The following is a 12907-nucleotide window of genomic DNA, read 5'->3' as shown; positions in this document are numbered from 1 at the left end:
AGTTAAACCACAGAAAATCTAGAAGCAACTAGAACTGATCATTTATCAAATCTTTGGAGGAAGGCTTTCCTAACTTATAAGCAATAAGAAAGCACAAAAAAGACAACACACAAGGTAACATAAAATTTAAAGAGACAGAGCTTAGAAAGAAATGTTTGCAATAAATAGTAATTAATGTCTTTTCTATATAAAGAACTCATAGAAATGGAAGTAATCATTAAAACATCAAATAAATGCAAATAAAATAAAGATAGAGTTTTTTTTTTTTTTTGTCTTTTTGTTGTTGTTGTCGTTGCTATTTCTTGGGCCGCTCCCGCGGCATATGGAGGTTCCCAGGCTAGGGGTTGAATCGGAGCTGTAACCACCGGCCTACGCCAGAGCCACAGCAACGCGGGATCCGAGCCGCGTCTGCAACCTACACCACAACTCACGGCAACGCCGGATCATCAACCCACTGAGCAAGGGCAGGGACCGAACCCGCAACCTCATAGTTCCTAGTCGGATTTGCTAACCACTGCGCCACGACGGGAACTCCAAGATAGAGATTTTTTTAAGTCGGCCAATATCCAGTGTTGGCAAGGAGCACAAGTAAAATCCAGCTCATTGCTAGGAGGATAAAATGGAATAAAGCTTCAAAAAACAACTTCATAAAATAAAATACCTTTTAAAATGTTCACTTATACCCAACTGCCCAAGGAATTCTGCTCTCTGAAAAATTTCTTCTGCTTAAAGAAATATGGAATACAGAAAAAAATTTTCATATCTCTGCCCTTTAAAATTTTGTACAACCCATTAGGAACAACCCATTCAAGCTACTCCCATTCCCAGCCTCCTTTCCCCTAATTACAAAGAGAAAGTGACAACAGGGACAATAGCTCATGATTAAAAAGCAAGAGAAGACCTTATCACAGCACTTACCATCATGCAGAAACTGCCTATTTTTAATTCCACTCTCATGAGGGCGTTTACTCTTTGATCCATCTACTTTGACCTACTTCCACTTCTAGGAATCTATTCTAAATATAAATGGCACAAAATTACTATTTTTTTGGCCATGCCCATGGCATGTGGGAGTTACTGGGCCCAGAATGGAACCTACGGTACAGCAGTGACCTGAGCCACTGCATTGATAATGCCAGATCCTTAACTTGCTACGCCACAAGAGAACTCCTAAATGGCAAAAAACTGAAGTGATAAACACACAAAGCTATTCATCACACTATCTGTAACAGATATACAGAAAACACAACCTATAGGGGCTTAATCAGATAGGTTGTTCAAATGGAGTTCCCATCATGGCTCAGTGGTTAACGAATCCGACTAGGAACCATGAGGTTGTGGGTTCGATCCCTGGCCTTGCTCAGTGAGTTAAGGATCCAGCGTTGCCATGAGCTGTGGTGTAGGTTGCAGATGCAGCTCAGATCCCGCGTTGCCGTGGCTATGGCTGTGGCTGTGGCTGTGGTGTAGGCCAGTGGCTACAGTTCCAATTTGACCCCTAGCCTGGGAACCTCCACATGCTACAGTAGCAGCCCAAGAAATGGCAAAAAAGACAAAAAAAAAAAGTGTAGAAATGGAAATGAAAAATGATTTCATGTTTTAATATGTGTATACTCTCTTGTGTCCTCTAGCTAGTCTGTAATAAAAAATAACTTCAGCAGTTTTGCAAATTTTCAGTTATTCTAAGTAATACTTTTTAATGGCCTGAAGTAGGCTACTCAGTCATCAAATAGATAATAAACCCTTTCCTGGTTTGCTCAAATCAAAGCAGACTGAGAGAAATTAACAAAGTCTTTAGGTTAAAGCAATCAAAATCAGAAGCACTGGCATATAGAGAAAACTGACTTTTCATTATCTTTGGGAATTATCTCTTTACATGATAAAAACATATGATATAGCAATCAGATGTCTAGTATTTATCAATTAAAAACTGTATTTGAAAACATCTACTAGTCATGAAATAATTTCATGTGTGAAAATTTTTAAAATGGGATTGGTTGTAAAAGAAGCATGACGTATTTCATGATACATCCAATGTTTTTAAATTTAGTACAATTTTTATTCTTTGATCTACATTTCCATGCACATTCCACTTTAGTATTGTATATAAATACAATTTACTATTTCTTATTAAAAATCAGAGTAAGATTCAGTTTCTGTCAAAAGGAAGTCTTTTGTAAAATATATTCTGGAGTATCCTCCGTGTCTGTTTCCTGATATAGGTATGAGAACATTTCCAGGAGTTCCCGTCGTGGCGCAGTGGTTAACGAATCTGACTAGGAACCATGAGGTTGCGGGTTTGGTCCCTGCCCTTGCTCAGTGGGTTAACGATCCGGTGTTGCCGTGAGCTATGGTGTAGGTTGCAGACGCGGCTCGGATCCCGCGTTGCTGTGGCTCTGGCTGGCGTAGGCCGGCGGCTACAGCTCCGATTCGACCCCTAGCCTGGGAACCTCCATATGCCGTGGGAGCGGCCCAAGAAATAGCAACAATAACAACAACAACAACAAAAGACAAAAAAAAAAAAAAAGAACATTTCCAACCCACAAAGTTATATATATATGTAGGTGTGTGTGTATATAATATATATAATTATCAATCACATCAAATACTGTCTGGCAGAAAGTAAGCAAATATTAATAAAGTATTGTTATTTTCACTGCTAAGGGGGGAAAGTGTTATTATCACTGCTAAGGAGGGAAATTTTGATGTATTCCCCAAAATTTGTGCTTCCTCTTTTGAGTGTTTGTATGTATTGAACTACATTTCCTAACTCCTCCTGCAACTCACTGAGCTATGTGGCTAGTTCTTGTTCAGGGAATATGAGGGAAAATAGCATGTATCACTTCCAGAGCAAGGCATTTACAAAGTAAGTGTGTTTCCCTATGCTCTTTTCTCCCCATTTGCCAAGTATATACAGATAAACTCCAAGCCCTTATGAGGTGAAAGGACACAAAGCGGAAAAACCCTGGGTTCTTAAATCACCAGATGGAGAAAAAGCACCTCCGTGGGAATGATAAAACACTAGAATCAGACTACTACATGAGTAAGAAACAAAGTTCAATAATGTTAAGATTCTAAAATTTGAAAGTTACGTTGTTATTTGTCAGTCAACTGGCAAAATGTTTTATAAAGTTATTTAATATTCATATTTACCACATAAGCCACAATAAAAATAAAAATTTAAAAGTTGAACTTTAATTGAATTTAATCAATCCTATATTTAACTACTAGTTTATAGGCACAATATGGAAATAAAGGTAAATACTAAATGATGCCACAAAGATGCCAAATCTGGACTACTGCGGGAAGCTGCACAGAACAAAAGAAAAGGCATAAAGTAAAAAAAGGAAAGAAGGATAGGGATTAGATTAGAAGAGCCTGAAGAAACATTGATGTAAGTCAATCTCTCTGAACACTGATCCAATCAAACCTTGAAAAGACATTTGAGACAATCAGGGAAAATGGAACACAAATGGGTATTAAATGATATTAAAGAATTTTTAATTCTGTTCAGTGTTCTAATGGTATAATGATTCTTATAGTCCATATTTGTCTATCTGCTACAAATGCACAGTAGAGTATTTGCAAGAAGTGATATGATGTCTAGGTTTTACTTTAAAAATACTCCAGCCCAAGGGAAAAAGGAGGAGCAAGAGGGAGTGGTGGAAGAATCATAACCTATTAATAGTTGCTGAAGCTGAATGTTAGTACTGATCATAAGCAACTATTTAATCTAGTAACTTGTAAATCTCAGTTAATTAATTTTTCAACATTAAAACATAATGTTAACATGGTAAAAAAGTACAACTACATTAAAGAAAATCATTTGTGAAGAAAAAGATACTGGAAGGAAATACTAAATGTTAACAAATAGTTGTCTTTAGGTAACTAGATGGGTAATTTGCCCCTTTCCCCTACTGTTTTTCCCAAACCCTGTAATATGCACACATTGCTTTTTGTGTGTGTGTCTTTTTTCGGGGGGAAAGGCTACACCAGCAGCATATGGAAGTTCCCAGTCTATAGGTCTAATCAGAGCTACAGCTGCCAGCCTATGCCACAGCCACAGCAACGTGGAATCTGAGCCGCGTCTGCGACCTACACCACCAGCTCATAGCAAGACCAGATCCTTAACCCTCTGAGCGAGGCCAGGGATACAACCTGAGTCCTCATGGATGCTAGTTGGGTTTGTTAACCACTGAGCCAAGACGGGAACTCCAAATATACTGCTTTTATAATTCAAATAATTAAATGGGTTTTTTTGTTTGTTTGTTTGTTTGCTGAGAACCAAATAAAATAACAAAAATAAGAAAAATATTGCTATTTGGAATGTAACATATCTGACTCCATACAAAATGTCATATTCTTTATGCAAGGAAAACAAAGTAAGAGGATAAACTTACCAAGTTAGAGAAAGTCACAGTGAGGAAACTATGGATACATACAGGTGGGAGAAAATCATCTGATAGCACAAGTTCTGATAGGTCCTTTTTCCTTTCCAGGTGGGCTATATCAGTTAGTACTATGGTATGAAAACTAAACACAGAGAAAAGGGACAAGGGAAGTCCATGGGAACATATGGGGATGGTAAGTACCATAGAAATTATGACAAAAGCAAGAACCTGAAAGACTGTTGCTCAAAAATCTGTACTTGCAAACTACACCAACAGCCATTCATTAGCATGCTTTTTAAAGTTAAGAATTTTTAGAGGAGATGAAAGGAACTGAAAACTTCAACAATTAGAAACAAATTCTTTCAGAGAAAACCTTATTTCCCCCACCATGCTGTGCAATGATGCAGCTACCTCATGGAAGTCCCCACTCTGTTTCCAGAATATGCCTTTTCAAGATTCTCCACACTCGCTTTGTTCTCCCTGGTAAACCTCCCTTAAAATCAGCCCAAACATTACCACCTCTGACTCTTCCAAGCAGAGAGTCACCCCGTCCTCCAGCTCCCACAGAACTTTTTTCAAGACCATGATAGCACATCAGTGGATGGGAATTTATTTGCCGATCTGACCCACTTCCATTGAGGGCAACTACATAATTCATTTTCCTGTCTTCAGTGCCTAGCTGCAGCAAATTCTAAAGTAAATGTTTCCTGAATAAAGCCACAAAGTCCTCATACAGACAAATCTGCTTATTCAGTCACCAACACTTAAAATCTGACCGGAGAAAAGTTTGAAATGGGAAAGCAGAGGGGTGAGAACCACCATTATAAATGAAGTCAAAAAACAAATGATAACTTAAGAAAATATATTGAAACAAATGATAGAAAAGACAGCCACTTCAAACAAGTCTATACTTTCAAGTCAGATATGGATTTGAATTCTAATTGCTACTGACCACTTCAGTGCACAAAGACAGGCTACATAACCTTTTCGCCTCTTTCTCCTCATTCATAAAATGGGAGAGAACAGTACCTAGATCCCAGAGTTGGTATAAAGCCCAATGCAATAAACCATGTCTAAGTACTTAATCCAATGCACTTGTGCACTTATGCTTGTGCTAAGTGCTCAATAAGTATTAATTATTAATATCCTTTTAGATAAATAGCTGTCACAAATGAATTTCTAAAATACCAACATGCCAAGAGAAAAGTATTTCACAAAACAAAATAAAAAGAATGTCTCTTTAACATGTCTCAAGTTAAAATAAAGACATTCCAACTTATCATACTGGCCAAGCATATATTTTTAAAGGTATGGTAAATTGGGCTCTTTTAACAACTGCTATTGCGAGAGTAAACTAGTACAACTTTTCTTTTTTAAAGGTGAATAGTATTCCACTGTTTATATGTACAGTTTCCTTATCCATTTATCTATTTATGGACACTTAGGTTGTTTCCTTCCTTGTAATGGCTATTGTGAATAATGCTGCAATGAATATGGGGATACATACATTTCTCTGAATTAAGTGTTTTAATTTTCTTCAGATAAATACCCAGAAGTGGAGTTGCTAGATCACATGGTATTGTTTCTTTCTTTTTTTTTTTTTTATGGCCGCACAAACATATGGATGTTCCCAGGCTAGGGGTTAAAGCCGAGCTGCAGCTACGAGCCTGCACCACAGCCATAGCAACACAGGATCTGATCCACTTCTGTGAACTACATCAGAGCTCATGGCAACACTGGATCCTTAACCCACTGAGCAAGGCCAGGGATCGAACCCACAACCTCATGGTTCCTAGTCGGATTTGCTTCTGCTGTGCCATGATGGGAACTCCCTATCTTATGTTCTTGAATGTGCAGTTCTTCTTATCAAAATAAGTGTTTAAATGAGGCTGATTACAGACTTTTATAAAGTATCCTATGAGACTATTTTTGTTTTCAAAAAATGATTATTACAAACCAAAACTGAAAAACAGTGTTCTCAGGGTTTACAATCTAGAACAGTGGCTTAAAATGCTTTCTTATGACGGTGATTCGTTTCCTGTCTTTTTTGCAGAGTAATGCCGTTCAATTCCTCTTAGTTCATGAAATGATTTTACTAATTTTTACCAAATATGGTGGTAGTGGTGGTGGAAAGTGAGAATATTATAGCTGTAATAAACCTGGAAGAATATATAATGACAAGTTAATAACAGTTATCTCTGAACAATAAGATTTTTAACTCTCATACTTACAGTGAACATATTTTGTAATAAAAACAGTGTATATGGTTGCAGGTCTTCAGAATAAGATCATGGATATCTTTGGAAAAGATTAATACTTTTTCTAAACTAGGCTGTTGAAGAAATCAAAAAACTTTGGAGACAAAGGCTTTTAAATCTTAGAAGTAAGTAAAACAGATTGGAAAAATCTGAAATAGTGTTTATTTTGCTAAAAATGTTTATTAAGATGATAAGCAAAAAAAACCTTAAAAGATTTGAATTTCACTAAGATAATCTATTACTAGATGACTAATGCTTAGTTTAAATCAGAAGGGCAGTATAGCTTAGTGGATGTACAGATTTAGGAGCCAGAAATTCCCATCGTGGCACAGTAGAAATGAATCCAACTAGGAACCATGAGGTTGCAGGTTCGATACCTAGCCTTGACCAGTGGGTTAAGGATCTGGCATTGCCGGGAGCTGTGGTGTAGGTCACAGACACAGCTCAGATCTGGTGTAGCTGTGGCTGTGGCGTAGGCCAGCAGCTGTAGCTCCAATTCAATCCCTAGCCTGGGAACCTCCATATGCCACAAGTGCAGCCCTAAAAAGCAAGCAAACAAACAAGCAAACATAAGACAAATGAGGTTTTTAACATTTTGCTATATACTCAGCTTTTGTTTTTCTACATTAAGAATTGAATTAGGTTTAAAGTTCTAAGCGAAGAATACCTGTATGTTTATTATATCCTGTTTGACAAAACAGTCAGTGGCTATTCCTTGGTTATATCACTTACTACCATTCTGAGGTCCTAGCCATCTCCTTATTTCCAGCCTCTCACCATCATGGATCTAGAGCACTGTCACACAGAGCAGTCCCACAGCATGATATGCAACGCAAAACAACTATCACTACCTATTATTCATGTTTCCTTTACTTCAAAAGTACTCTGGTTTCAGACATAACCCAAGTCTGTAGTCTCCAAGATCCTACTCTCTGAGCTGTATGAAAGATGTGCCGTGGCTGTCAGCTGCATTTCCCCTGAAACTGCCTAACCCAAGAGGCCTGTTGTCATTGCTAACTATGAGAGAGCCACTGTAAGCTTTCTGAGTAAACTTCTCTAACAAAGACTCTAGATAACATGCAATGGTTAACCTATCTTCATAGTACATCACAGTTTTACTCTACCTCAGTTGTTACCAAGCCTGGCTGATCATAAACACCCGTGCAACTTTATAAAAACAGATTACTGGGCCCAAACTCTTCCAAAAACAATCTCACTCATGCATCTGCTCCCCAGAAGACTAATTTGAGTATATCTATAGTGAGACTGAGTTAAAAAAAAATTTAGTCACCTATATCCTTACCATTCAAAGTATAGTCTAAGCATCAGAAGCACCAGCATCACTGGGGAGCTTGATGGAAATACAGAATCCCAGGCCCCATCAGACTTACTGAATCAGAACCTGCATCTTAACGAGATCTCCAAACATTAGAGAATGAAAAGCACTGCCCTCGGCAATTCTAATGTACGACCAGCTTTCAAAAGCACTGCTCCATCTAACCCTCTAATTCACAAAACATATAATCAGGGATATAGATAAATTTCAAATGTACTTTGATTAGTGAAAGGAGGCTAACATGAAAGTCTGGAGTCACAGGTTTTTACGAGGCCCACAGCTACCACGGTTCTACTCACCCCTGCATTACATATGGGAACTGATGACTCTGTGCTGGGTCGGTTTGTGCTTGTGGAAGGGTACGTTGCCTCAATCCTTCTGAGGAAGAACTGGCAGCTAAAGACAAGGTTTCTTGACTGGATGATGGAGTTGATGATCCTGACTGATCTGAACTCTACAACAAAAATATGATTATTTTTTCCAGGAGATTTAATCTGTTACAATCAGAAGACTATAAGCACATTGCTAAAAATACATTTATGAAATCTCTCTACAAAGAGTGAATTTTAGGAATTTACTGATTTGAATTGTGTGCCAGCATAACAGATATTTTAATTCTTATGAAACTAAAGAGGTTAGAAAATCAAAATCACTTAATTGTACAGCAACAGTCCATTTCTCAACTAGAAAAGGCTGAGTTATAATTATACACAAAAAATGACCAAAAATTTGTGAAAATTAAATTAATGCACACAAAGCTCTTTTCATGATGCACACAGAGTCATCAATAAATGGTACTAATTACTGTGTCACTTAAACAGTTACTATGTGCCTGCTACTGTATAACATGCTATTAGTAACACCCTGGTTTAAAATACTGAGGAACATGCTAGAATTTGGTGTTAATTCTGAAATTAACAAGGAATATAACCTTAAAATTCACTTAAACCCAAATCTCAGATTTCCTATAAAAAATAAGATTGAACTAGATTTTCAAGATTCCTTTCAGTTCCAAAATTCTATTGGCTTATAGATATCACCAACAAATACTGCCCTTTTTTTTTTTTTTTTTTTTTTTTTCCCTGTCTTTTTAGGGCCACCCTTCACAGCATATGGAAGTTCCCAGGCCAGAGGTCAAATCAGAGCTGTAGCCGCTGGCCTACACCACAGCCACAACGACAACAGATCCAATCCATGTCTGTGACCTATACCAAAGCTCACGGCAATGCCAGATCCTTAACCCACTGAGTGAGGCCAGGGATCGAACCTGCCTCCTCATGGACACTAGTCAGATTTGTTTCTGCTGAGCCACAATGGGAATTCCCAAATAGGATTTTTAAATTCTCATGTTTCAATGATGTCAGTAACACAAAGATTCAATAACCTCAAAAAATATAACCCCTTGAAGACCACTTCAATTTGCTGCTGTTTGAAAATAGTTCGTCAAGCTTAATACACAATTATATTTTATATAAAGTACCCACTTTAAAAAGCTGGATACAATATAATTTCAACATCCTTCCAAGTTTGCTAAAATTGCATTTACTTGTACTGCCTTCCTATTGACAGCATATTTTTGCATGTCTACCTTTCTTAGTTCTGCCATATGAAAGGTCCCAAGGACACTGATCTTTAGCAAAAATAACAAAAGCTTAAGATGTTATTCCACACCTAATAGACACCTAATACCTTACTGGAGAGCCTGATTTTTAGACACATAACCTGGAAAAGACTTCTTTTTGGAAAGATTTCCTATTAAATAAACCACCAAAATATGGTGTTTATTAAAAAATTAGCAGAAGAAAGGCCTAGCCATTTGGCAGCACAGCCTAATTTCTCTAGAATTAATTATTTCTGGCCTTATTAGATAATTCTTTCATGAACGGATTTTTAACACATTTTCAAATCCCACTGAAATTTCTCAGCCATAAAAAAATTAAAAGGAACTCAACTTAATTTTCCTTTGATACTTTTTTAGATTTTCATAACCCACTGAGCACCAGAGAACTCCTCAAAACCAGTCATTTAAAAAAATAATAATTTTTTTTTTCTTTTTGCCTTTTCTTGAGCTGCATCTGAGGCATATGGAGGTTCCCAGGCTAGGGGTCAAATCGGAGCTGTAGCCACCGGCCTACGCCACAGCCACAGCAACACGGGACCCGAGCTGCATCTGTGACCTACACCACAGCTCATGGCAACGCCAGATCCTTAACCCACTGAGCAAGGCCAGGGATCAAACCCGCAACCTCATGGTTCCTAGTCGGATTCGTTAACCACTGCGCCATGACGGGAACTCCAAAAATAAAATTTTTGACCAAGCAATCTACTTTAAGAAGATTTAGCAAACTTAAAGTTTAAATAATTTAATCTACCTTGATTAAATATACTACATCCAATACCTTAAATATTTATGAACTATTAGCCCTGGAGTTTATGTTATATAACCATATCATAATTCTGAGTATTTCAGTAATTAAACCCTTAAAGACGGGATCTCTTACTGACCTGCCATATAAGAAATTATGACATATGGGGAAACAGGCTTCAAAGGATAACACTGCGCACTAGATCTCTAAAAAAATGAAGTTTAACTTGACAAAACACAGTCTCACAACCCACAAGCTCCCAATGTTTTGTTTTCCACTTAGTTTTCAGAGGCAAAAAAGGATAACCAGAAAACTTCAACATTTACTCCTCCCAAAACAACTCACAGAATTGCTGCTGGATGCCGATGCTTCATGACTTTCTCTACTGGTGCTGGACTTTGGAGAACTGGGAGGAGTCCGAGAAGTACACACTAGATGAACCATATGATACTCATCTTGCTAAAATTAAAGAAGATTATGTCTTAAGGGTAGTACTGGAAGATACACAGCTCAAAAAAGTCAGTAGCTAACTGGAAATACTTAACTCAGAACTTAAGTCCTTCCTAGCACAGGAAGCACATTATTGCTTTTACCAGCAATAAATTGTTATCATTTGCAGGTAAGTCAGGTCTCTGCTGATTTCAGTATTTTCTCCATGCTTAGAAAATGGTCTCAATATTCAGGAGTATGAAAAAATAATTATCTTGTATACCAAAGAGTCTTGAAGCAAACACTGCTGAAAAATTATGTCAACACAATCTATTATTTCAATATAAAAAACCTAGCACTTTTAATATCAGAACTGTAATAGTCACATCAACGCTGAGACCTATAAACTTTTAAGTAGTGAAATGTTTTCATTAGTTGGGCCCTTACAGCAATATAGAAACTCAAATAATTTCACCATAATCTCATTTGTCTTAATTTTAACAATAGGGTTTTATTTTTTAAGTCAAAAAATGTTTTTTCTCTAACACTTGTACACAGACATACAACATATATTTGAACTATATTCTGTAAATATTCCAAATGTGTTTCCATAACTCTATGACTATGACTGAATGAAAATATTCTAATAATGATTAGAATTGGCATTTTAACCTAGCAATTTCATGAGCATATTTATAGTTAGGCATAGAGCAAGAAAATAAGACAGAAAGAGAATAAATGAGAGCAGAGAAGAACAAAGGATGGCTCAGCAACTTTAAAAAAAGAAAAAAAGAAAGAAATCAGAAAATGATAAAGGAAAGGGGGACAGGAAGAAAAGAAAGATGCCCAGTTGTGAGAAAAAGAAATAAAGCTCCCAGAAACTAAGAATTCATTGTCTACCATAAGCCTAAGATTGTGCTTAATTCTGAGGTGAACCCAAGAAAGGGCAGGAGTCGGCCCCTCCCCTAAAGAGGCTAAGGATACTGTTAGAAGAACAGACTAGCACATTAGAGCACAACTCGAGAAATACATAAAACAGTCTTTTGTACAAAACTGAGAAACACAAACTACAACTGCTTTAGAGGTTTACAGAAAGAGGTTAACAGGGCTTAGGACGCTAAGGAAAGGCATTCCCAGAGGCAGCATGACATGAGGTACGCCTAGCAAGGGGGGTCCCCTTAGCTTGGGAACACAGAATATTAAAAAGCATCCAAGTATACGATGTTTATCCTTACAAACCTAGTTTCAAAGGTCATATTAACCACAGTTAGCTCGTAGTATTCATTCACCTTTGGGAAACATTTCTGTAGAACATTTTATAGAACATTCTATAACTAAGCAGGTAAAGGTAACGAGAGCATTTAACCAAAAAAAAAAAAAAAAAAAAAAAAGTTAAAGGCTATACATTTCAAAGATCTGTTCAAAATGTAAACATACTGTTCAAAATATTTTATGGTAAGGGGCATAAAAGCTCTTTGCCTGAAGCATTTTTATTTTAAGTCTTCTGGTTAGAAACCATTTCTGGCAGCAAAAGCCCTTTAAGAAGTATGTATGTGCAGACTCTAGCTATCCTTGGGTTAAAATAATAAACAAATCTATATTTCAGAGAGGATGTAGCCAAAAGGTTTTTAAGGATAAAAATAGGGAAAGATTGAATGGGTGGAGCAAAGAGGATTTGGGAAGCAGTGAAATATTCTGAATGATACTACGATGTGGATACATGTCATCATACATTTATTAAAACCTATAGAATGTACAACACCAAGAGTGAATCCTAATATGAACTATGGATTTGGGGTGATAATGATGTCACTGTAGGCATCAACTACTATACCACTCTGCTGTGGAACACTGTTAGTGGGGGGAGTTGTGTATGCATGGAGGCGGGAGGCACAGAGTTAATCTCAGAATGTATAGATTCTGCTCACTTTTGCTGTGAACCTAAAACTACTCTAAAAAAATAAAGTCTATTAAGAAAAGAGAGGGGGGAAATCTGCTGAAAAGTCCACTTTTTTTGAGAGAGAGGAAAAGAGAGTGAGAGAGAGGTTATTAAACCACTTTGGCAACCTGAAACTACATGATTAAAATGAAAATGACAGCAAAATGTCACAGGGGTAAAGCTAAAATGTC

At 37.1% G+C, this 12907-nt stretch overlaps 1 protein-coding gene across 1 annotated transcript in view; it reads right to left on the bottom strand.

Annotated features, from left to right (window-relative positions):
• HERPUD2 (HERPUD family member 2) overlaps positions 1–12907 on the bottom strand; it is a 41804-nt gene that overhangs the window by 8362 nt on the left and 20535 nt on the right. Inside the window, exons 4-5 of the mRNA XM_021078631.1 lie at positions 10694–10807; positions 8282–8436 (exon numbers count right to left, since the gene is read on the bottom strand). Of these exons, the coding sequence (XP_020934290.1) occupies positions 8282–8436; positions 10694–10807 (269 nt within the window). The remainder of the gene's footprint in view (positions 1–8281; positions 8437–10693; positions 10808–12907) is intronic.

Source organism: Sus scrofa, chromosome 18 (assembly GCF_000003025.6).
Source record: "Sus scrofa isolate TJ Tabasco breed Duroc chromosome 18, Sscrofa11.1, whole genome shotgun sequence".
In the NCBI taxonomy this organism is placed as follows: Eukaryota; Metazoa; Chordata; class Mammalia; order Artiodactyla; family Suidae; genus Sus; species Sus scrofa.
This window is presented reverse-complemented; position numbering and strand designations above follow the sequence as displayed.